This window comes from Anastrepha obliqua, chromosome 5 (assembly GCF_027943255.1).
Source record: "Anastrepha obliqua isolate idAnaObli1 chromosome 5, idAnaObli1_1.0, whole genome shotgun sequence".
Lineage (NCBI taxonomy): Eukaryota > Metazoa > Arthropoda > Insecta > Diptera > Tephritidae > Anastrepha > Anastrepha obliqua.
In genome coordinates, this window is record NC_072896.1 from 92,141,138 (window position 1) to 92,167,305 (window position 26,168).

The 26,168-nt window shown below is 37.1% G+C and overlaps 1 protein-coding gene across 3 annotated transcripts; it reads left to right on the forward strand.

Moving 5' to 3' along the window:
- Positions 1-3,930: 3,930 nt before the first annotated feature.
- LOC129247663 (uncharacterized) lies at positions 3,931-26,018 on the forward strand. 3 transcript variants are annotated; one of them, XM_054886890.1, is made up of 4 exons: positions 3,931-3,939; positions 23,868-23,948; positions 24,604-25,527; positions 25,592-26,018. In XM_054886890.1, the coding sequence occupies exons 2-4, from the start codon at positions 23,899-23,901 to the stop codon at positions 25,815-25,817; spliced, it is 1,200 nt and encodes a 399-aa protein (XP_054742865.1). In that variant the 5' UTR covers positions 3,931-3,939; positions 23,868-23,898; the 3' UTR covers positions 25,818-26,018. The 3 variants fall into 3 exon arrangements, with proteins under 3 accessions (XP_054742865.1, XP_054742863.1, XP_054742864.1); XM_054886888.1 differs by lacking the exon at positions 3,931-3,939 and adding an exon at positions 18,989-19,075 and having other exon boundaries at positions 23,871-23,948; XM_054886889.1 differs by lacking the exon at positions 3,931-3,939 and adding an exon at positions 18,997-19,075.
- The last annotated feature ends 150 nt before the right edge of the window (positions 26,019-26,168 follow it).

The following is a 26,168-nucleotide window of genomic DNA, read 5'->3' on the forward strand; positions in this document are numbered from 1 at the left end:
AAAAATGCCAAACAGACTTAATGAAGTCATCAGGCTAAAAGTAATGCCTACTAAATATTAAAATTTCATTGAACTTAATATTTTATTAATATTAAATATTAAAATTTCATTGAACTTAGTATTTTATTTGTGAAACTGAATTGTTGAATAATTTTAAAGCTTAAAAATATGGAGAATTCTGTGATTTTAATTTTTCATTCATCGAGTCAAGTTTTGTTAGCTTAGTTTTTAAATAAACAATAAATTTGTGTATTTTTCTTAGAATAACATTTTTGATTATAAAGGGTGGCGCAAAATTAATCGGATGGCGTAAAATTAACCATTCAACTTTTTACTAAAAAAAAATTATTTTGAATGACGGAAATCTTTATTTTGTCCCTTACATGCTCCATTGCTTGTCTGTTTGTATGCTGCAGCTGTCTAGCTCACAAGTGTCAAATATGATTGCCGTAGGACGATATTTGCAAATATTATAAATCTTTCCATAATTAATTCATTTTGCGCAACCTGTTATCAATTTTTTGTAGTGTTTTTTTATGGAGGTGGCAAAAATCATTGAAAGCCAAAAAGTGAGACGTGTCTTTCGACTCACACATTAAAAACCCACCGCAGCTCCGTTTTCTCCCCGCGGAACGACCTTTAGGTAATACTTCACGAGAGGGAGTGCGGCCTAACCTATTGCCTCTTCATGAAAATCTGCGCTGTTCTTCAGAGCGCCGCAGTTTGGTAGTTCCTAATACCGTTAAGTATTAATTCCTGGGAGGGAGAGCGGCCTATTGCCTCTACATGAAAATCTGCGCTGCTGTTCAGTGTGATGCAGTTTTGTAATTCCTAATACCGTTAAGTATTACTTCACGGGAGGCGGAACGGCCTATTGCCGCTACATGTAATTTTGTCCGTGTATGTATATATGTATATTTGTGAAGTTTAGCACTCGCTATTAGGTACAAAATTTTTTACTACAGGTCCTTATGTCAATTGATAACAATATCTCTTAATTTGTGTGAAAATTGTGAAGCACAATAAATATTTTTTTACTATCTATTATTTTGCATTGCATTTTGATTTCTTTTCTATAAATTCGCAGAATTCTCTTACTTTTCCATCATTTTTATTTTATTTTTGCGCTTAAGTTTTAGTTTTCGATGTCGAGTCATACTAACATTTTTTTGCCACATCCTGATGCGTGTTGAAGTAGTGGATGTTCTTAAGGATCTTCTTACGGAAATTCAATTAAAATATTAACTTTGTGTGTGGTAAGATCGTGTTTATGTGATTCAAGGCGCAAATGTTATATACAAAACTGTCAGAGATCGACATATATGATGTGATGTACATATATATAATGAGGTACGGCTTTCTAAAGACATCTGCGAAAGACGGCTGGAAATTTTTACTTCACTTAATATAATACTTTTATAAATTATATAAAAATGGTTTGGAAAAATTTGAGCATGATTTTGTTTTTAAGAATTGTGGCATTCTAAGAAGATTAAAACTAAACGCAGAGCAAATAAATGATATAAGATCAGCTTAAACCCATGACAAATACTGAATCCTCGTTCCACATTACGTTAAATAACAAATAAATGTCGAACTAAGAAATAAGTCCATATACGATCAAAATTGAGCATAGTTTCTCGAAACCAGGCCACTGTCCGTGTATCTTCCAAGCATATTTCATGCGCGCGCTTATTATACGACGTAAGAGTGCACAAGCCGCGCGCTACCCATTGCTGAGCGCCTAATGAAAATATCGGTAACGCTGTGCAGTTAACGTCATGTGCACGACACGGCAAACGACAGCGACATTACGTCGTTTGACGTTTCGTTAAGAAGTCACCACTGCAATGCCGTTCGCTACGAAATCGCATCGAACGGCAACTGAAAATGTGCGCCTCTATAGCAACAATGCAAAGCGACGGAAAGGTAGGCTTACGGTACGGCGGCGACAACAAACGTAACCAACCGGCAATAAAGACAAATTTATTTCGCAGCACTTTAAAGATGTTGTCGTGCACGCGATATGTGCAGCTCCCGACGACTTCAAGGGACTGGACGGACGGACGTCTCACCACCGCGCAACTCTTCCGGACGCCTCATCCGTTGCCGTTTAGAGAATTCACCTTGAACCAATTTTCGGAGTACACACACATTGAGCTGAGGGTCGCGTAACTCGCCTTGATATACTTTTAAGCGAACGCGTGCACTCCAGATTGTCCTTCAGCAACTAGGGCACAACCTTGGCGCTTGAAGGTTTTCACCTTGCGCTCAATGTCGTACGCTGCTAGGTCAATGACGTGACCTTGTCGTTTGGCGGTCGAATGAGCGCCAATGAACTACAAACAAATTTTTAATCTTAGCAAAGCGTTAAAAACCGATAAGGCCACGCGCACACAATGGCTGTTAGAATGCGTACGTACATACATACATACTGGTGATACAAAACATATGGATGTACATATGAGCTGGCTTACGTCTTCCTGGTTTAGCAAATGTGTATGTATGTAGCGGTGTTGTTTGGCAGCGCTAGAATAGAAGCTGTTGTACATATATGTACGTTAATAGATATGTAAACGGCATGTCTACACATACATACATATAGTACATATACATATGTATGTATGTACATATGTGTGCATATATCGCGCTGTTAATTTGATTTGAAACTTGTCGCGCCTCTAACCAGGAAGTTGGTGTACTGGGTGTGGCTTTTTTTTTAACGTTGTTTAATTGTCACATAAAAGCCGTCGCACACTACCGATTTTCCGCCACTCTTTGACAAGACAAAAACAAATTTGTCTCGATACTCGAACGTGCTTCGTTCGACTTTGCTGGCTGGCGCTCACCGCGTTCGTTATTCACATCTTTTCTACGGCGAACGCGCGCATTTGTCGGCGCTGGCGCGTTCAGCGCGAGCTCAACATCAGCTAACAGCACCCCACAATCACTCAGCAAGCAAACGACTGTTGGCAAACACACACACAAACACAGTTCGTTCGTTCGTTCGTTTTGTTTGCCATCGAAGAAACACAAACCATACGCAACATGCTGATGTGCTGACTCACGTGCCTGGCACAACCATCTCACTCACTCGCGCCTTATTCGCAACCCCTAGCAACCAATAGACGTGCCATGTCGCTTGCACTCATTCGAATGGATTTTTCGCATGCTTGTATCATTCATCCACAAATATTTTAGGCGCGCGCTGAATTACCTGCTCACGTTCACCACATTTGTCAGGCAATCGCTACCGCAGCGTTTCTCTACGCCTAGTAATGCGGTCAGAAATTTGTTTCACTTTTGTTTTGAGCGCTGCGCGTCGTGGTACACCGTGCGGCGGCTACGCGCCGTGTTGAACGCGCGCTAAGCGGTTGTGTTGGCGCGGAGTCAATGTACCCAGCGATTTTCGGTAGTTTCAACGGTTATTGAACTCTCGAAAATGTAAAAGTAGGTAGAAAGGTAGGTGACCTCACGAACCACCGAAGACGCGCGCAGCGCACTCACTGCCATTGGGTGTTGTTGTTGACGTTGACGTTGACGTTGTCAGTAACGCACCTTTTAAGCCCGCGAAGGTTTTCACTTTTACCAACTCGAGACGCATTTAGCGCCTTTTGTAAATTCGTGTGGTATGTCTGAATATGATGAGAGAGTGGTAATGTGTTTGGAGACTTTTAATTCTGTTGAATTTGTGTAGGTGACATGCGTAGAGCGTCGAAAGAAAAATGGGGAGGGAGGCCAGGCCATATGGGAAAATAGAGGGCAATTTCAATTTCGTATAAAATGTGTGTGTGTGTGCACATACAAGAATAGCTTCTCTACCTTAAAGTGCAGGGGCACTGAATACTTTAAAATAACATTGTAAGAAAAGTAGTTCGAGTAGCATTCGTGTTTAGTTGCCAACCAGTCCTCTTACAGCAAATGTGAACTAGTCCACTAGTGACTAAATTTTCACTAATTCTTAAAAAATATTTTTCGCTCAAAAGTTGTAAGACGATAGCAGTACAGTGCTATAAAATGTGCTCTTGGTGTTTTTTTTTCACGATCTCCATGTATTAGGTGTAGTGATGTGCCAAGTCGAGTGGACGACTGGAGTACTTCGATAAACGTACTCATATACTAATCTGGAATTCGAAGGCACAGACTCGTGAAAAACAATTCACGGCTTTGTGTTTTTATGACCAAAAGAATCCTATTTTACGATGCATGTCTCTACGTTCAGCTCCCCACTCAATTGCCTGAATGTAGAAATTAGCATAAATTGTTTTTGCATTTATGAGGGCAAACCGATATAACCAGTAGTTTTAAGCATCTACAGTCTGTGTCAGAAGAAAAGAACCGGTTTTTTCTTGTAACTTTAAGATATATTTCGTTCTGCCTTTTGCTGCATAATAAGTCCCACTCAAGGGCTATGACGCCAGTGCTAACTCAGGATAATGTCGTTCGAAACTTTCCCGTAAATGCAACCAAACAAAAATTAGTGAGAAGTACGCGAAGCGTTTCGAGGTGGTATTTTTATGCACGCATTCGGTTGCAATGCTGATTAAAAAATAAAAATGGTTTGTTGTGATGTGGAATCAACGGTATAAAGTGTACAAAAATGCTAATGACTTTTCTGAGCTCGGTTTAAAGCGAGTGACGACAAAAAAACAGGATAAAGTGACCGTCCAACTTTTTAAGCGGGACTCAAGCACGATCAGTTCTTGCTAAAAAGGGAATAGATGTGAGTACGATCGAACGTCGACTGAAGGAGGCGAACATATCGCACCCTAAATACTAAAGGGTCACAACTCAAAATTTTCCAAAACTGAGTTTTTTGCATAAATTAATTCAGAGTACACATTTCTAACTGATGCAAATATTTCGTTCACATAACAAAATATCTTCTTTAACTGGAAAAATACAGTTATGTCTATTTTTATGTCAAGTGTATTGCTTTTGCACGATCAACTAAAGAAAATTATTTTTAGTTGTGTTAATGGGCTCAAGAACAGCTGATTACTTTTATTACACATAAAGAGTTTTATTTTGAGTTCTGCCTCTATAACTGTAAAAAGTGATAAATTTCGTGGTATATTATTTTGCATTGTGCCTCTTTAGTTGTGAAAAGTGAGTTCAATTAGGTTAGGAAACTTATAAAATTAAAACATTTTATCAGTTAAAAAGGCACAACCTAAGATAATATCACTAGTTAATCGAAAAAATTTCAGTTAAAGAGTCATAAATCAAAATTTTGTTTTATTTTCGCAAACATAATATAAAATTGGAAAAATATAGTAGAACCTTCTTCAATGTTGTATATTTTCATTATGGAACAATATTTTCTTTAAATATTACAATAATTTTTACATAAAACGTTTTTGTCTCTCCTGGAAAATCTTAGTATTTTGAGTTGTGACCCTTTTGTATTTAGGGTGCGATATCCTACCGTTCCACATCATCAAAACCGCTGCTCTCAGAAAAACACATTGAGAAACAACAAAACAAGAAATGACGTCACAGTATTGGACTGGCCTTACCAGTCCCCAGACGCCGAGCCCATTGAAAATGTGTGGGGAACTATGAAAACGCATCTTGCCGGAAGGCCAGTCCATGATTTAAAGCAACTCGTGCGTGAAGTTTGCAAAATCTAGTCCTGTTTGTCGACGAGCTACGCAGAAAAGCTGGTTCAATGCATGAAGAAGATGACAGGCTATACTCGACAATGAAGAAGACTACACGGTTTATTGAGTAATTGCGTAAATACATTTAATATACAAATTTTTAAATATATGTATGTATATCTTTTATACTTCAAAGTTTTACGGTGTATGTATAAAAGGTTTTATTCTTTTTTTTAACATTAGGAATAAGTTAAGAGTTGATATTCTATTTTTATAGATGCATGTAGAGTGCATACGGTAGCTGAGGACATACATATATGTATGGATGTGGCTGTAACTTCCCGAAACCATAATTTTTCCTTTTCCTCAAATATGAAATGGTGGGCAACTCAAGAAATGAAGAGACATGTAGTTACCGTCGCTAAATGTGCAAATCACATCGATTGAGTGTGATTCCTAGTTTTCTTAAGTGATTCCGTTCATTCGTTCATAAGGTTCGCAGTGAATTGAAAGCATCAGACGGCGACGATGCAGAACCTGGACTCTTCTGACCGCGTCCGATCTGCAGAATTTATTCAACAAGTGCAAGCGATTACTGACGAGGACGCTTCAAAACCAATGAGAGCCCTTACGAGGGAGCTTAATGTTGCCCATGAAGATCTCCGGTATACTAAGTCCTACGTTATGCTCAGAAGACAGTTTATGTCGGAGCAAACACGAGAACAGCGAGTTATCCGAACAAAACGACTTCTACATAAATAAAATTAAAAACCATGAAGTGGATGTCAATCACCAGATCGCCTTCTTTGTTTTTACAGGAAAACGCTCCGGTCTTAAAACCTTCAGTAACTGAAATTTCTGGTACAATTTTACAATTATGATTGTTTCTGGCGAAAAATATTCTAACATATTCTAACGAAAAAAATAAAAGACCAACCACAGGCATGACAGATGACTATGTTTTAATCCTATAAAGCTTCCTATTGTCATGCACACGAAATTTCCGGGCACAGTTATGGTTTTAGGTGTTACGTGAACAAAATGGGAAAAGTCATATCACCACACTTCTTTACTCAAGAGTTTTGAGAAAATTTTGTTGAATCTATCGATATTCTAGAGACAGTAGTAAAAAAACCATTTCTTCCTTGAGTTCTGCAATCAATACCGTTATGGTCAATATGAATAAGAAGCATTTGATTCGGACAAAATTCATTAAATTTTGTTCAAAATAACAACCTAAAAGTTTTACTCTCAAGTTGTCCTCAAATACCGTACGCACCTATATGTACATACATATATAAGTTCTAGTCCTATCACTTGATCCATAGTTTTTTATTTTATTAAAGACGATAAATAAAATAACTTCCATTCAACTATTTATAGTATTTCATGATAACTAAAAAAAATAAATAATTGGCGCGTCCACTTCTGTTAGGAGTTTGGCTGAGCTCCGCAATGGCAAACCTCCGAGTGTATAAGTATTTCTGCCATGACCTCCTCATTTCACGATAAATAACATTTGTAAATATGCTAGTATTTCGAGTATTTAACTAATTAAGTGTACTTCTTTCTGAAGTTTAACATTAGAGAGGTTTTCCAATAGCAGTCGCTTTTCGCCAGTCAATGGCACGTACTTATATTTATGAATGTCTCATTGAAAGTGGTTTCATAAAATCCACCTGCAAACTGTGAGCATAATATTGGTGACTTGACTCTCTTATACTTTTCCAATCACCCGTTATTCAAACTGCAATGAAGTAAAATAGGCAGTGGCTGCTTCGATTTTTTCGTGCATGACCAACCAAATCTCTGTTTTTGCTGACCTCTGTTATGAACAAACCGCCATTATCTCACTTATTATGCTAGCCAATCAGCTGATTCCTTCAAATCAATCTGATTCCGATAAATCAAAAGCCAAAGGACTTGAAATCTGATCTCATTCAATGTTCTAATCAAAGGCGCTTTCAAGGCGCAAACAGTTCAAACCGCTCTAGAGTAAGAATAAGTCATTAGAAACTAAAGAACAAAGTGCCGAAAATGCTGCCCTGAAAGACACCGGAAGAGGCAATGAAAAAGTAAGGAGATACATTATCGACACCAACTACACATTCACGATTGAAAAGGTACGACTTTATCTATTTAAGGAAAGTAGAGTGAAAGCCAAAACTTATTAGTTTGGAGATTAAGGTTGAGCGCGGCAGACTTTATCGAAAGCCTTGGAAAAATCCGTATAAAACACCTCAACGTTTATTATATCTTGAATATAAATTTATGGAAAAAAAAAATAAAGTGGGGAAATATCCAACTTTTTAAATACCTTTAAATCAGATGCTTTTATTACGTCGCAACGTTTGCTATGAAATATAAACAAAAATGCGTTTTTTTCATTTACTTTTGTCAAAAAAGTACCGGGATTTGTTCAATAAAACGTAAAATAATCGTTTAATCATCAAAATTTATTTTATCGCTTTCAAAATAGGCTCCATTCGAAGCAATACACATATGCCAACGATTAGTCCAGTCATCAAGGCACCTTTAAAACGCGTTTGAAGAGATCTTCTTCAGCGAGTTCCCCTTAAAGGCCTTTAGCGACTCAAAGCGGCGTCCGCGGAGTGGCAATTAAATATTTGTCAAGTTTTTGGTCAAAAAAGTGTTCACAATATGAGCCTTGTGCGACGGTGAGTTATTATGGTCCAAGATCCGTGGGTTTTCTTTCCACAAATTGGCCCGTTTCCTATGCACATTATCTCTCAAACGTCGCATAACTTCCAAATAATAAATATTCTTTATTTGCCGTAGAACCATTTAGGACGAATTCCGAGTGCAGAACACCATGATCCGGACCAGAATCAAAGAAAACGAGTACCATGATTTTCACTTTTAACCGACTTTGACGTGGTTTCTTAGGTTTCGGCTCATGTTGATAGCGCCATTCAGCCGCCTGTTGACTGGTTTGCATATCAAACTCATATACCCACGTCTCGTCACCTGTTATGATGAGCTGAATAAACGTTGGGTACAAATTCACTTGCTCAAGCATGTCTTTCGATGATTTTTTTGAAAGAAATCAACTATCTTGGAACGAGTCGAGTAGCCACGCCTGATTGCATGTCCCGTCGATGGTATAAAATGTTGCGAATTGATTCGTGAGACACGCTAAGGTCACAAGCTACTTCCCTCAAGCGTAAATTATGGTTTTCCAGCACCATTTCCTTGAATTTGTCGACGTTTTCATCCGCTGTAGACATTGATGGGCGACCAGATCGGAGCAAATCTTCCACGACTTCTCGGCCCTCTGCAAAAGCGCACGAAATCCCTTTCAACACACAAAATTTAAGACAAATTCTTTGTTCTGCGGTTGACTGATATAATTTAATGCCAAAAACAAGCTAATTGATAGATCAGGCTCAAACTCTGCGACGCTATAGAGGACAGTTGTACCAACATTCCAAAAAAAAAAAAATTTACATATGAACGATTTTCGTTATTGTTTTGATAGAATGTATTTTGCAAAACTTAACTCCTGAATAATTTCTTTGGAGTTTAATATTGAATATAAATTTTTCAAAAGAAAATGAGTAACTATACATTTTTTTAAATATTTTTAAATCGCAAGCTTTGCTATGAAATATAAGCGTGCAATATTTTACCAAATCAACCGATAATCCTCAGAAAATATCAAATGTTTTTTTTTATCCCCTATAATCCCTAATCATAACACCTTTCATGCCCTTCTAAGCAAATAAGCTTCGCTATGAAATTTAAATAACTTTGTACCCCTTAGAAAAACATCAGCCTACCAAATATACTAATTCCCTTCTAAGCAAATAAGCAAAAGAAGCAACACTTAAATCCACTTATATCAACACATAATCAACTTGAATCAACTCAGAAAGCCAACACACACACACACACAACCAAAATTGTTGTTTATACGCTGTCTGGTCTTTCGAGTATATTTTAACAGCTGCAACGGAAAGTTGCCAATTTTCTCGCAACAATCAGCAGCAGTTTTTGCTGTTCGCCTGGTGCATATAAACTTGGCAACATTGCAAGTGCTGCAAACGCGTTCGAGTTTGGTATCAAGCGAGCTAACAAATCCGACCGTGGTTGGCTGGCTGCTGGTGCCAAACGTTGTGTTGGTCCCGTCCAGGTGGCCGTTTAATGGGTCGTCGGTTGATCGGTTGGATGGTGATGGTGGTAGGTAGTCAAAGCAGTAGGTGGCCTGAGCGTTTTATTACCATTGACGACGACGACGACGACGATGGCGGCGGTGAAACGAGATCCACTCCATTCAAGTTGGCTCACCGACGGCTCGCGCCGCGTTGATGTGCGCTATCGCACGTCTTCAGCGTGTTTAACCGTGTCAATGTATACAAAACTGTTATTTCATTGCTTGTCGCTCTTTAAGAGCATGTCTGGCATGTCTATATTTAGCAATGTTGTGCTTCGCACTCACTAGCGCATTTCTTCATACACAAGCACAATGTTAAACAGCACTGCCATGAAATGGTAACGCTGTGTAGTACAAAACTGCCTCACAACAATGAGCTCACAGTCAGCAAGTCTCATACATTTCCACCAGTTGCTCCGCGCCAAGTTATATTAGGTGACCGTTGCCGTTTACTCGCTTCTGTGTGCCTGATATGGATGAAGTATATTCTGTAAAAAGTATACGTTAGTCGCATTCACACTGACGAGCTCGTTGTTAGTTTGGCGCGGTTCACCAAGTGACAGGTTGCCGCCGAGCTGTCTACTATTAACAACTGTGAACTGCGTATTTTTTTTCGTATCTGATCACGGTAGCCTAATGACGCTTTGTACCTGGTCAGGTTCCGTTCTGTTCATAGCTGAGAAGGCGCTAAACGCATGCTAGAGGAGCCGTTCTACGCTATGTGGCCACTTTTACCATCCTTGGGTAAACAAGGAAAGCAAAGACCCCTACGCATGTTATGAAAGGGAAGGTTCAGAAGAACCTGTCGGCGCTTGGTATAAATAAATAACTGGACAAGTTTCGCAAGCAAGAGTAAGACAGGCCCAAAGCAATGTGAAAGCGCAAGTTCACAAAATTACTATTCTTTTGAATGACTGACTATCATATCAACTACGGTAAGAATGTCAAAGAAACAATTGCGCGCCTAAATGTATGCAACAATCAGAAATTGAGATTAAGATTGCAAAAATGCCTACTATGGAAAAAATTTAGCTTAATGCACTAAGTGAAGGAAAATATTCAGAAATAGTAAGCTGATATAACTAATATATAACAACAACAACAACATTACAAATCACTATGAATTCGAAACACATGCCAGAGCACGTTAATAGTATAGAAAAGTCTCACCTGCACATGAGAGATTCAACTTTAAAAGAGAAACAAAGAATCAACGACTGCTTTTAACGTCCTCCATGATCATCTTGATACTCGTGTGGCGATACATTGAGTAGAGAATCTTCGCACCACTTCAGAGAAGACATATTTTAAACTGCGTAGCTAGAATAAGGTATAAATTTATGAGCTGATTTAATTATAACTACAAACCTGAGTCGAAGAAGGAGTATTCGCAGTGGCACCAGAAGAAAGATGCATAAGCGCTTAAGAAGTTTAATCGGCTAGAGAGAGAATAGATAACTAGTATTTATGGATGCAGAAAATATACTATCAACATATCCATCTGTCTATGTGAAGAGATGAATTTAGATAGGAAATTCCGAAAAGAGCGAATTGCGAAGGTGATGTTCTCACTGGTCCTTGAGTGTATCGAGAAATTGAATTTGTTAGGGGTGTGCAACCACAAGCGGCTAATTTGGGTCCCCGCACGAAGGGGTCTAACTGGGTACGAAGTAGCGGAGTCGTTGGCAAGAGAGTATGAAGGCTCGGTGTTAATAGAACACGAGCCGTTCCTTGCTATCGGACAATACACCATCAATGAGAAACTATGAAGTGAAGAGCTAAAGTTAAGGGAGATTAGGTGGTACCAGATTGCAGTTTACGCAGTCATACTCGAAATACCTTGCGTCGGCAAGACTTTTACTATTTGTACGGCCTTCAGCTCCCTGTTCGTGCGTTCAAAATTAGCCGGAGAATGCCTGACTTTTCTCTCGATTGTATCGAAATACTGCGATATTAGGCTCAGTTGTGTTCCCGGCCTCAGTGGCATAGAAGGAAACTACTGGGTTGATGAGTTGGCTAGACAAGGGACTTTGGAGAAGGTTCCATCGCAAAATGAGATGATTGGGGTTCCCTTGAGCACCTGTGGTCTGCTACTGAAAAGATGGGCCTCGCGTCAACTCAGCGAGCGATGGGCTGTTTCGCAAACGGGCAAAGTCGCGAGATCCTCTTCTGACTACGGGTAGATTGGAGGCGTTCGAAAGAACTTTTAAGGCTAACAATGCTGCAGCTCTCGAATTTGGTAGGTGTCCTTACCGGGCATTGTCCGTTAGATGTCCATGCGATGAGACCTTTCTGCAGAAGCTGTCTGTAGGACGAGGTGGAATCACCTCAGCGCCGTCTCTGTATCTGCCCTACTCTCTTCGGCCAAAGGTTTAGACATCTGGGCTGTCACTTTTTCGCTACACCTGCGAATATTGCGGATTTAAATATCACACATCTGGTTAAATTCATTAGTAGCTTGAAGCGGCTAACACAAACGTAAATCGACACCATTGGTCGTCATCCTGCAATCCAAAGCCACCTTTTCCTTCTCTTCCACTTGTCTGGTTCCTTTCCCTTCTTCTCTTCCCCTCCCCTCCCCCTGTATGGTATCACGACGGACAATTTTGAATTTTTGTCGAGGTAGGCCTCTCGCAAGGGCAGCCATTCACACTTAACTTACCAAAAGTATTTATTTTCCTCAAACTCCACCAAAAAATCAATTTAGTGCGGATTATTGCGTTGTTGGTGATAAGAGAGACTTTTTGTTCGCGCGCACTATTCAACTCTTGATGATAAAAGAGAGAGAGATGGAGAGAGAGAGTTTCTTTGTTCGTGGATTATTCCGTCGAATAAAACTTACTGATGATTGCAAATGAATTGAAAATATGCAAAAATATATTTAATAAAGATCTGTAGAGAATAATAATTTAACACTCCTTCCTCTTCGATCTGTGAACATTTCGACCTCCCCTAGTATAGAAAACAGCGAAAATAAAAAGTAATATATAATACATTTATTTTTCCACTCCCCTTCCTCTTCATTCCGCAAACTTTTTGGTTTCCCCTAGTACATAAAACAGCAAAAATAAATAATTAAGACACTGCAGAAAAAACATGAGTTTTTTGGCTTTTGCGCAGAATCCATCCATTTAGATTTTTTTATACCCACGCTCATTCGCACCTACATACATATGTATGTATGTATGTAGTATATTTTATACGCCCGAATATAAATAAATGTTGTATTGCACATAATAAATTTATTTTTATATTGAAGAGAAATCATCTTTATTTACAAATTTATTGAAGTTTTATAAATTTTAAACTATTTTAAACTATTCCTCTGCGGATATTTAAGTTTAATGAATGAAAAACAAAAATAAATAAATTAAAAACAACTTGCATAGAATACCTGTACAGTAGGCGATATAAAAATTAGGACTCCGATAAAAATTCATTACAATGTTGTTTCAGTTACCAGCAAAATCGGTAGTAATTTTGTTTTTTGTTTTACTTATTATTTTTTATTACATACATATAGCGTTTTTCAATAGGTGCGCTTCAACTTTTTTCGGGAGGGCGAACGACGCAAAATTTTTTATTTTTCGCTTGTCATTTGTAAACTTCAGTAGTATACATTTCATCATGGAACGCTACACACTTGAGCAACGATTGCAAATCGTGCAAATTTTTTATGAAAATAATCGTTCTGTTGCTGCTACTTTAAGAGCATTACGGCCATTTTACGGTCCATTTAACAAGCCGTCCGGTTTTGGGGTTATGTGAAGTCATTGGACTACAGTAACAAGCCGGCGACGATTTGTGAGCTCAGAGCCAATATTGAACGCGACATTGCTGGAATTTCGGCCGATTTATGCAAAAGAGTGGTCGAAAATTGGGTTCAACGATTGGACTTCGTAAAACGTGCACGCGGTGGTCATGCAAAAGAAATCGAATTTCATACTTAAATGTATATGTTCAAACTCGATAATAAAAAAAAAAAATTAGTTAAAAAAGTCAAACCGTTTGTGTTTTATTCAAAAAAAAGTTGAAGCGCTCTTACTGAAAAACGCTTTATATACATGTGCATATCTTATAACAATTTTCAAAATTTCGCTATTGCTAGAAAAACGTTTTTTTAACCCTTCCTCAGACTTCTCTCTTTGGAAAGCTGCAAAAAGTTAAAAAGGCCAGTCTTAGCACAATCAGCCATTAAAATGGAAAATAAAAAATGGGCTAATTCGTGTGTCGAAAAAGCTCAAACATTTGCTAGTCTCTTATCACGAGTTTTTACCTCACATCATCCCTCGCCTCCCTCGCTGAGTACTGCTCAAATAGTTAATAGCAGCTCATCCATCCATACGAAAAATCTCAAAAAACTAAGCGAAAGGAGCGATAAAAAAGCTTTAAACCAAGAAAGCCTCCTCATCACTGGAGAAATACTCAAGCAACTCCCAGAAGAAGGAAAATATCTTTCCTCACGCATACTTATATATATAATACCTCAATATTAAGTCTCTGCTTTTGATATTAAAAAAAAAAGTTTTTTCACACCTCTTAGTGGAGCTTCCGATGGCTGTAGCACTGCTCATCTCCGCCGTCAGAAATAAATGGCCGCCCTATCCCACTTTGTAGTCATATTTGTGTACCTATTAAGATTTTTCTGACCACCACTGTACCCATATATGTACTCCTATTCATACACGCATATATGCATACTTAGGTACATATTACGTACTAAAAATATATGCGCATATTTAAATATGTAAGATGCCACTCTATTTTAAATTCGTGCTAAGGTTATTTTTATTGCTTCGTCCAAAGAAAAGTCATCGTAATCTGTTTAATTAAAAAGTAAATGAATAGCAATCCTCTATGCAACATCAATAATAACCAATTAGAGAGAGAGAGAGAGAGAGAGAGAGAGAGAGAGAGAGAGAGAGCGAGAGAGAAAGTGCTAAGCCAATTAATTGAGTAGAGTGTTTGCTACATCCAGCATTAGAGATCTCTCAAATATTATTTCGGTAAACTGCAAAATTTGGATTTCTGATGATGCTAGAATTTTCATAGATTAAAGTTTAAAAACAAAAATATAAACGCAGATTGAGTGTAGTGAAACACGTAATGAGGTCAAATCCATTTTAACTAAGTATAATAATTCAGATTGGGACCTGTCCTTCCACATGCCGAAGATAACGCATAACGAATAACATACCAGCATCGTCGTATCAATAAAGCTTTAAATTGCCATCGAAAAGATTTTCACTATAGATCACGCCTTTTCTGGTATCTTACCTTGGAAAGGAGAATCAAGGATTTTTGTCGTTTTTAAAGCCGTTTTCAATAGAATGAAATATACTATTTTAAGACCAGATGGTTTTCAAAACCGGTTAGGTTAGTTTGCCTGATCTCACATAGACATGGACTAATATAGGTTTTGCACTATTTCGCAATTTCAAAAAAACGAGGATAGCTTGGATGCGATCTACAAAATACTGGCCAGTGCCACAGAAGATGCCCTTAGGTTAGACACCCATTGCTTTGGTTATTTACTATAGGTACTGTGCATATTTAATTTTACAACCAGTCCCAGTTTCGCCACCTCAGATGGTATAAGACAGTATGTCGTTAGTATGCCTCAACTATTTTACTAGTCTACAACTAAGCCTTGTAAGTTTTAATGGATATTTGGTGGCTTTTACGGTGTATGCATAAAGCATGATTTTAAGAATCTTGCCAATGCACGCCCAAAAGGTGAACGCCATGAGTATCATTGCTATATGTAATTGATTTCTAAGTTCGCTAAGGTTACCCTCCCTGTGCCACGTTAACCGATGAACATCAGCTATATCATCTAAAGTGGTGCACAAATGACTTGCTTATTACAAAGCAACAAGTCACACATTGCATGTGACACTGTTTGTGAAGACAAAAAGCAATGTAGGCACACAACTTGAACAGCAACGAAGAAAAACTGTCTTCAACAAGCAATACTACTTCGGCTCTATCGACAGTGCACGAATTGCACGACGCTGCTTATATGCTTGCATGGCAATGGTAGAAAAATATTCTCATACAAGCTTTGCCGAAAGACATCAAGTACAATGTGTGAATTGGTGTCATATGTATGTATGTACGTAGTGTATATTAGCAGGCAAAGTGTAAGTTACATTCAAATATTAATCAGAATTTAATTTTTATTCTACAAAACCATCATACCAAACATTAACTGCCTATTTCATTTTAAAATATCAGGAATTCATGTAAGTAAATAATCCACATTTGACACAATTCACTTGTTTGAATTGAATTGTTTTTCATTGCCTTTCAGTGTCATTGCTTTTCTTGCTATCTTGCCGAAATATGTGTGTTGTGATAATGCTGAGAGAGAAACAAGTCATACAAAAGCATGATTTGGTTTTCTCTCTAGCTGCTATTGCCTGTTACTGTTAGTTGAGAACAAAACACTGCATTGTTGTGTGAATTTAGCAAATGACTTGAAAGCACATATATGTCGACTTGTGCACCACTTTAATATCATCATATTCTATTCTTTTGTACCCAGGCATCTATTAACGTAGTTTATCCATATTTATCATGTAAACAGGACCATTCTTTACCAAGTGATTTTTTTTAATTTTCCAAATTCGAGTTTATTTTTACTGGTGCCTTGTTTTGACAGCAGTCAAAGTTTGATGGCGTTTTTTTAGCAAATATTAAGTGAAAAATCAACAATTTATTGAAATTTTCGATTTCGCTCGAGAGTTGCTTAGAAATAATTAATTTCGCAAAAATCTGGATATCTTCAACCATTATAATCGTACAACATTTAACATAGGGAATATAAAAGGCTAATCGAAAAATTCAAGTCGACTGGATAACGCAGAAAAAAAGGCAATAATGCAAGTTCCTACAGGCCGTTCATTTGAAAATATCGCTGTTTTGAGCAAAAAGCATTGAAGAAAAAAAAATTTGCCATTTCAGCGGCGTCACAGCATATTGAGACATGTTAACAACGTTTATTGTTTTTGGCCTACTGTCAATGGTATGGATATTGAAGACATGTGCTTTCAAGAAGACGGTGTGTGACTGCCGCACACCCAACGAAAAAATACATTTATTGCAAATGGAATTTCTGGTAAGAATAATGTGTATACATCAGAAACTAATAAGAGTAATGTGTATACATCAGAAACTATTGGAGCTTTAAAAAATAATACTTGGTGCTAAATTACTGAAATAGAGCACCAATTTGGCCTAAATGTCAAGGAAAATGTCAAACGAATTCGAATTTGAAAAACTTGAATATTGAAAAATTTAGTTTGAGCTGTAATGGCTCGCGTGCATTAATGATAGTGCTATTCCCGACCTTAGCACCCGTTTAATTAATAATACAGGGTGGGCCATATAGCGTTTGCTTTTTGAACCACCTATTTTTTTGAGAATGGTAACACAAATGACATGTCAAATGTGTTCATAATTTACTTAAAGGTTTGACATTTACGAAATGGGACGCTATACGCTTGAACAAAATTGGGAAATATTGAAAACCTATTTCCAAAGTGGTGAGTCTTCTACTCAAACTGTGAGAAATTTGAAAAAAAAAAAATGCCAAAAAAAAAGATTTGCCAACAAGACAGTTTGTGGATCAATTTGTTAATCGTGTCCATGAAAGTGGATCGTTAAGGATAAAACAACACGTGAACGTGTTCCTACAGTGCGTACACCCGAAAACATTGCTGCTGTAGCCGAAAATGTGCGTGAACATCCAACAACCTCAACTCGTCATCGTTCTCAAGAATTGAACATTTCACGCACTTCTTTGAGGAGAATTTTGCATAAAGGCCTCGGTATGAAGACTTACAAAGTTCAATTGGTGCAAAAACTGAAGCCTAATGACCATCCAATGCGTTTTCGGTTCGCTCAATGGGCAGAAAATCGTTTGACCGAAGATGAGCATTTTTACCGAAAAATCATCTTTTCTGATGAAGCTCATTTTCACATCGGTTGCCCGTTGGACTATTTTTTGTGGGGAGCCGTTAAGGACAAATGCTATGCGAACCATCCAGAGACGATTGATGCTTTAAAACACGAAATCGAAGTTGCCATTCATGAAATTGGAGCCCAAACAATCGAAAATGTGCTTAAAAATTGGGGTGATCGAATGGCCTACTGTAAAGCCAGTTGTGGCAGTCATTTGAACGATATTATTTTTCATTCATAAATGTCAATGTTCAATCTTTAAAATAAAAAAAAAAGTTTAAAAAAATATTGATTAGTTTTTTTTTATAGCCGATTCAAAAAACAAATTTTACATGGCCCACCCTATAGGTTCACATATAACTGGATTATCTACTCTTTCAAGCTCAACTCCCAATTCGTAATTAAAAAGCGAGATTACCCATGCAAAATTTTTCTCCGGTAATCCCCGATTATAAAATAATCTTAGATTATGAAGAAACATATTCAGTACCACCCTATGGTTTCTTATTAATAATTATTATTACGTATTTAAGGAGAAATGTTTAAATAAAAGCTAAATAAAACTGACGCTGGAAAAGAAAAGAGGTTTGTATACATAATTGTAGCAAGCTTTTTGTTAGATATAATTAATTATGCGCCCATGTTACAGAAAAAAGCGTTTGTCCATAGTCGTGTTGGCCTGTTATTGCTTAAGATAAAATGTTAAATTTCAAGTTTCGCATGCATAATGCTGCGAATTAATTTTTGTGGATTTATTAGTAATCACTGCATATGTGCACGTACTTTAAGGAGAAAAAACGACTGGAAGTGTAGATGAACCTGAAAGCCCGCTTATAGCACAAAAAGTACCAATAAAAAAATCTACAGGTACATTCACAGTTCTGCTCTATAAGGGGACTGAATAAGTAATCGAAAAGTGGGGCATTAAATGTTTCAACCAAAATAGGCACAGGTTGTTTGTTGTGGCAGCAAAAACATTCTTCATAATTGTATGGTAACGCAGAACCGACAGTCGGGGGAATGAATTACCACATGTAGGGTGGCCTAAAGACCTACGCTCGCATAATCGAAACAAGAGGAATAACAAAGCAAAACTGCTAATGCTCAACTTAAAGATCTATTAAATGTGCAGCGGAAGATTTTCCTACTAGCAAAAAAAAAAAAAGTTTAGAATGAAAATCAAAATCAGGAAAAAAGCGAAACACAGAAAATGATTTTTCGCTGATGGTCAGTGAGTGTCGAGTCAAATTAGTAGCAAATAGTCTGCGCCTGTTGTTCAAGCGAAACGTTGGTGAAAAAAACGCTAAATATTATACAATTTTTTTAAATAAAGGTGGGTGTTTTTTAGAAAAATGTAGATAGAACATCAAAAACCCAAAAAAATAAAAACGAAAAAATCTATTCTCTAAACTAAGTATGCGATTGTAAAAAAAAATTGGTTTTAAAAATTTATTTTTTGGACTACTCATTTAACTATGGATTAATAAAAAAAGTTGTATTTGTGATTTTTGTTGTGCAAATTTTGGAGATTATGTAATTTTTGATACGTGCAGAAGAAACAAAATAAATGCTGGAATATTTTAAAAAGTGTATTGGTGAAATATATACTCAGCAGTGAAGAGAACTGATGGAAACATAAATATATTATATAATTTATGTTACATGCAATTTAGCACGCGAACATACAAAAAAACATGAAAACATGAAGACGGTTTTTTCATGAATACTTCCGCTTTTTTTTCCTTGACTTCAGCATTTGTCATTTGTTAATTTTTTGCATTTACTGTGCCAATGAGGAAGTTAATCACCGACCCATAATATTTTTCTTATTTACACATCGTCAGTGCTGTTAGAGTTTTATACTTTCACGCTAATATTCAACATTCTGAATGTAGTCTGAAGAAAGCCAAAAAACTGTTAGTTATGTGTGCGAGGTACATACATATGTATATATCGGAATCAGCCAAAGGAGCTTAAAATAAATATTCGTAAATACTTTAAAAATCACTTCCATTCAATAAGAAACATGAAAATTAGTATTGCCGTAAATAAGATTAAATATGTGAATAAGGATGTGTCCCCAAGGTTTGCACATATACTACATACATGCTTGCATGTGTGTATGTATGTATGCAGAATCATATGTGATACATGTTTTTCTCTGCGAGCGAACCTATTTTCTTTGAGATACATTGAGCAAATCATAAGGTGGTTTTCAACTTTTCAAAACACAAAATAACGACGGCATGCAATTTTACGTGTATGCGAAGGAGAGCGCGCATTCAGCGCAAATTTGTTTGTGATACTACTCTAGCGTTGTATGTAGTATGTGCGTGTATGTACTTGACACACTCGTCACTCACTATGTTTGAACTGAACAAAAAACATGAAAACTCATTTCGTGTGTGACAACAAAAACAGTGAATACAAAAGAAAAACAACAAAACGTGTTAAATGCCTTAACACCCACGCAATATTTTGAAAGTGAATCTTTTTCATATAAATACAGAGTGAAGACAAATTGTGTGCAAGTACGTTAGAGTAGCTCAAGTTGAAAATAGAATGAAGAAAAATATTTATTTCAAATTGTGTTGTTTTTTGTTGTATTTCAAAGACTCTTAATAAAAGTACATTCACACATGCAGTGATTAGCAATAAATCCAGAAGAATTAATCTATCCGTTCACGTACGGCAAATTAGCTGCAAAATTGAGCACTCAGCTCTCAAGACTATTTTGCAAGGTTGTTCGTCATAGAAATTGGTTGGGTGGAATATTTTAGTGTTTTTAGTTTGTTTTAAATTATTTTTAACGATATGATCGAAAGACATAGAGAAGCTATAGTTAATTTATAGTAGTAATATAAAATTGGAGCAAATCCGTTACGGCATCTACTGAGGTTGCACAAAATTATGGCAGCAATACGCTTGCGAAATTTGATATTACATTTTATGTAGAGCAATAACAGGCCAAAGCGACTATGGGCAAACGCTTTTTTCTGTAAAATGAATGCTTTTCTTTTCTTTCATTTTACATGTTTAGGGGCTACACCGAAAGAAGTATCTTTATAAGCTAAGATTATTTTATGATCTCGGATTTCGGGAGATAAATTTTGTATGGGTAATCTCGCTTTTTAATTACCGATTGGTAGTTAAGCTAGAAAAAGTAGATAATATCGTTGTAGGTGAGCATATTATAAGTTGGTCTATGCGGGAGAAAAAGTACCCGATCCCCTCCCTCTCGTCGGGCCTGCGAAAATTTGCTAAATATCTGAGAATGGGTTTTTATACTTTTTAAAGTTAGCAAATTGGTATATAAATTATTACTTATCACTAAAAAAAGAGTGGGCATTCATTAAATAAACGCTTACAATTAGTTGCAATGTAGCAGGCAACTTAAATCTTTCTAATGATTTTGTTTAAATACTTTCATCGAAATCAAGAAAAAATATTTTTTTATTGGTTTTATGAACGCAAATTTTCTCAGCATGAGTTCTGCGGTTTTAAATCCAGGTCGTTCTGGTGACATAGAACTGACTGTGTTTAGGTTAGGTTATGGTGGTAGTCGGTCCGTATGACCAACTCACTTAGACCTCTCAGGTCCGTTGTGATACCACTATGCGACACGGAAACCTTGTTTATTTACTTTCGTGAAACCATTTTGAGGTTCTTATGAAGCGCAGGACTGGTCTCTAATCACCGCGCCAGATAGGTCTGTAAGAGAATTGAAAAAGTCTTTACCTAGACAGCCTGCTCTGATTTTAGCTAAGGCTGAACAATTGCAAAGGAAGTGCTCTACTGTTTCTTCCTCCTCGCCATCTCTACAGCTTCTACAATATTCATGGGAGAATACTCCTAGTCTCAAGGAATGCCTTCTAAATAGCCAGTGACCGGTGACACAAGCCACTACCTTCTATATATCTTCTCTTGAGAGACTAAGCAATTCCTTTGCCCCTTTCTTGTTTATTTGCGGACATAGTAGCCTGGCTGTTACGCATGTATCTTCATCTTCCCATGATCTATTGGTCTCTGGGTGATGTTGTTTTTTATTATTAATTTACTCGTGGCCAAAGGTATTCCAATGGTACTTTTATCACGGAACAGTTGAAGAGCAGTACCTTTTCTGGCTAGCTCATCAGCTCTACAGTTTCCCTCAATATCTCTGTGTCCCGGAACCCAAATAAGGCTGACCTTGAATACGACGCTAATATCATTTAGGGTTGCTCGGCATTCCTGTGCAACATTTGATCTTAGTATAGCCGCATTCATTGATTTAATGGCCGCTTGGCTATCCGAGAATATATTTATAGTCGTTTCTGTTACGGCATGCATATTTAGGTATGTAGCCACTTCTTTTATGGCTAGAACCTTAGCCTGATAGGCGATGCAGTAGTCTGGTAGTCGAACGGATAATTCCAGTCTTAATTCTTTCAAAAATACTTCATAGCCAACTTTATCGTCTAGCTTGGAGCCATCTGTATAAAAATTTAATTCCCCCTTTCTCCATGTCCTTGGTGTCTGCCACTCCCTTCTTGACGGTATACTTGTCTTGAAGAGCTTGTCGAAGGTATGTAAGTCTAGGAGTAGAATAATCTATTTCTTGTTTGTGACTGTTTAGAATGTGCAAAATGCAGGTGTGGTCAAACCGCCATTCTTTCCATAGCGCCATACTTTTGAGTATAACCGCCGAGGCGGCGGCCACGTTTTTCCCTACGAGATTTAGTGCGAGCAAGTTGATTAACAACAAAGCGCTAGTTTGGGGTAGTCCTTAAAGCACCAGAGATGCATAAAAGAGCTGTTCTTTGGACCTTACTCCTGATTTTAGCGTAATGGTGGTTAATTCAATTAAAAAATAAGTCAGCCTGATTATTTGGTTATATTTATATTGGTCTATCTCGTTTTCTTCTGAGTCAATGATGAGTCAAAAATGGTGGCAAAGTGATGGGTATAAATAAAAGCCACACGTATTAAATAAAAATATGGTTGTATTAGACAAACCACCTTAACACACATGTATGTATGTGTGTAGTATATGGCACCTAATTTTTAGCTCACAATTTTTGTTTTTATGGAACTTTTTTTTTAAATAAAATGGGAAATACTAATAAAGGAATAATAATAATATTAATAAAGAAAAAAAGTCGAATTTGGTATTAGCCCTAATCTGAAGTCGATGAATCCCATGTCAATGGGTCGGCGTTTATTTCTACTACCAACAGAAAATTAGAAAAAATTCATAAGGTATCTTCTAAGCTTTAACTAAACATATCCGAAGAGATTTTTTCTAAATTTCTTATTTTAATAATATTTTATCATAAACAAACATGTACCGTGCAGTCGTTTCATAAAAAACGGGCCGTACACGAACGACCATCGACATGGGATTAGGGTTAGTTTGTGGAAAAGAAATCCATTAATTTTGCGTTAAATTTTTGCGCAAATGGTTCAAAATTGTTTTATGGTCGATCTTTACCTCCTAGACGATGCTGCGACCACTAACTTGCCCGTCAACTTCGATTATTTATGTGATTTTATATATTTAATTTTTCGACAATATTTTTATATTTTCGACAATATTGACATTTTCTTTAACATAAATTTTTCAAAAATACCCGAACAAAATCGACGAAAACAAAATTGAAAGTAATTATCTTAATTAACTGTTAAAATATCGGCACCATGAACACCATTCACTCATTCAGCAGTCTGGCTTGCATTTTCGCCTTTATCAAAGAAAAACTCTAAAATGCACCAAATTTTCTCTTTGTTGACTTCCATTGTTAACACCCTGTAACTCACAACGGAATGGAACAAACGCAAAACAGCAAAATAATATTTTAATGTGAAATGTCACCTTGACAACTCTTACACTTTAAGATGTTTGATCTATACTTTGCGAGCTATCGATCACTACAGCCATCTACCGAGAAAATAATGGATGGAGAAAGAACTCCCCAAACTAATATGTTACCAAAATCATGCAAACATATAAAAAAAAAAACAAAAAAAAAACTATTTCATTGAACAAAGTCAGTTATTCACAAAAATATAATAAAAGCCACTTTAAAATTTGTAATATTTTTCTTTATATTCTTTAAAATTTGTAACATTTTTCTCTTTTCTAATAGCAGTAAAACGTCGTTTACACTCATTTTTGAAATGGAGAAATTAATAACGGGCCGTCCACAGCGTAATCGGCGACATAGCAGGTGGGTGTGTGTGCATGTGTATATGTGAGTACACATTGCAGGGTTGCTAGCTTGTTTAACTTGGTTGCAATGCTTTCTAACGAAAACAAATTAAATTTATTTTTAAATATTTATGCCAATCGCTAACGCACGTTTTTCTTGTTATAGTTGTGCTGTTAACTAACCCGAAATTATCTTGGCTGCCTGCTGTTTCAATTTATCTGACTGATTGCATACTTAGGGGCGTTTTTACTGTCGTTACTGTAAAATGTATGTATGTATGTATATAAATATTTTTTCTGTTGTTTACCATAAATAGCGCAAATCCGCAACACCTGACTCTTTAGTTTTTTTTTTATCGTATATTGCATACTTTACGGGGTTCTAAACTTGCGCTTTACGTAAATAAGTACAGATATTCTAATACAGGACTCGTTTTTTAGTGCAACAATGAACTGAATTTGTAAAATGTTGATACTCGCACTTCAATAAGCTGGTAAACTTAAACGGGTACTGACCCTAAACATTGAAATTTAAGCTCACAAGATTCCCACCTTTAGAGCAAAAAAATTGCGTGCAAAATTAAATTTTTATTTTAGTAGTAAATTTTTTATTTTATTTAATAGTATTTCTTTTCCTCAAATGGCTAATAAAATGTTTGCACTTAACTTTTCAGACGCGCCTGGCCTCCAGAGGATGACCTTCATCAGCCACGTCTTATAAAGCGACTTTTCACACCCGAGATCAAGCGCATGCTGAAGGATTGGCTTGTGCGTCGCCGCGAAAATCCCTATCCAAGTCGTGATGAAAAGAAACGCTTGGCCTGCGAAACTGGTCTCACGTACACACAAATTTGCAATTGGTTCGCCAATTGGCGTCGCAAGTTGAAAAACTCAGAAGGAGAGCGTAGCAAAAGATCTTGGGGCCATCTCATTAAGCATTACAATACAAATGCACGTGGAAATGTGGAACAATTTAGTATATCTTCGGAGGATAGCATTTGGGAAGAGGATGAGTTGGAACGGAATGAGAATGAATTAAAACGGAGTTTTGACGATGAATATGAGTCGCGTGAAGATGGCATTTCTAGTGGCACTGAGGGCACAGTGAGCTCATCAGGCGGCTGTTGTTATGACAGTCTTGACAAGAGCATATCGAAAAGTAGCTGCTTTTTGAAAAATCAAAAATGTGATAATCGCATCGTAATAACACCTGCTTACGTAATTGCAAATGAGCCACCAGCTGGCACTATTCCTCAAAATGACCCATTGGCGTCACAGCAACAGACAAGTGAGGCCAAAGAAATACTGGCAAAACCAAGCTCAACCGTCAACACCGCAAAGTACAAACAGAAAATGATGGAAAAATATCTGCGTGATATGCATAACGCGCAACCACCTGCAATTACACAACAATCCACCCCCCAAAGTGTCTGTGATGAGCTGAGTATTAGCACAAAGCCGATTGTAAAGGGATCCGCCGACGACGGTAGTAATGGCGTGCGCAGCGGTGATAATAACGCATTGACGAAATGGCTGGAAAGTGCGGCACGTTTTACGCCCGATAAGAATAACTACTTCATCGAATGGAATGGCAGAACGTAAGTAACTGCAAATTTGACTACTTAAATGCTTTTTACGTAGCTAATTGATTAAACTTTTTAGTGGAAAATTGGAGCGCAAACAGCGCACGAAACAATTACGGCGCGTCACCATCATACCAGCCAACTCGCGGATCTTGCAGCGCCGTTCTACTAGTTCCTGCCCCTCACAATTGGAATTGGACGCGGCTGAGGCATTGGCCAATATGGCATTTAATTGCCGGCAGCGAATGTTGGACTGTAATACTGCCGGTGCGAGCCTACAGACTGTCAATGCAATTAGTTCTTAGCAGTTGGTGCACACTGGCACACACACATTCATACATGTCCATATGTATGTAGGTACATACGAACATTTACAGCACAAAAGCAAGCATTCCAGTGCAAATTTTGGGTGCAAAAGACTATGCGAATTTAGGGAATTTTACTTTCATCATTTAAGTGGAGCCAAGACTAGACGGAGTTTAAAAGACAGAGAAATGTGTGAAATGAGCGAATGAATAAATGAAATTATAAGAAATTAAAAATTTGTCTGGAATTAAAATATGGAAAATATTTGAAGAAGGGGTGAAATAAGAAGAGGTACATAAATTTTAGAATAAAATAAAAAAAATTGGATAATGTATTGTAATATAACGCAA

Bases quoted from the DNA above. Each gene is read 5' to 3' on its own strand.
- LOC129247663 (XM_054886890.1), top strand. From the start codon at position 23,899: ATGGAGAAATTAATAACGGGCCGTCCACAGCGTAATCGGCGACATAGC. The intron at 23,949-24,603 runs GTGGGTGTGTGT...TTAACTTTTCAG, and splicing joins CGTAATCGGCGACATAGCAG to ACGCGCCTGGCCTCCAGAGG. The intron at 25,528-25,591 runs GTAAGTAACTGC...TAAACTTTTTAG, and splicing joins ATCGAATGGAATGGCAGAAC to TGGAAAATTGGAGCGCAAAC.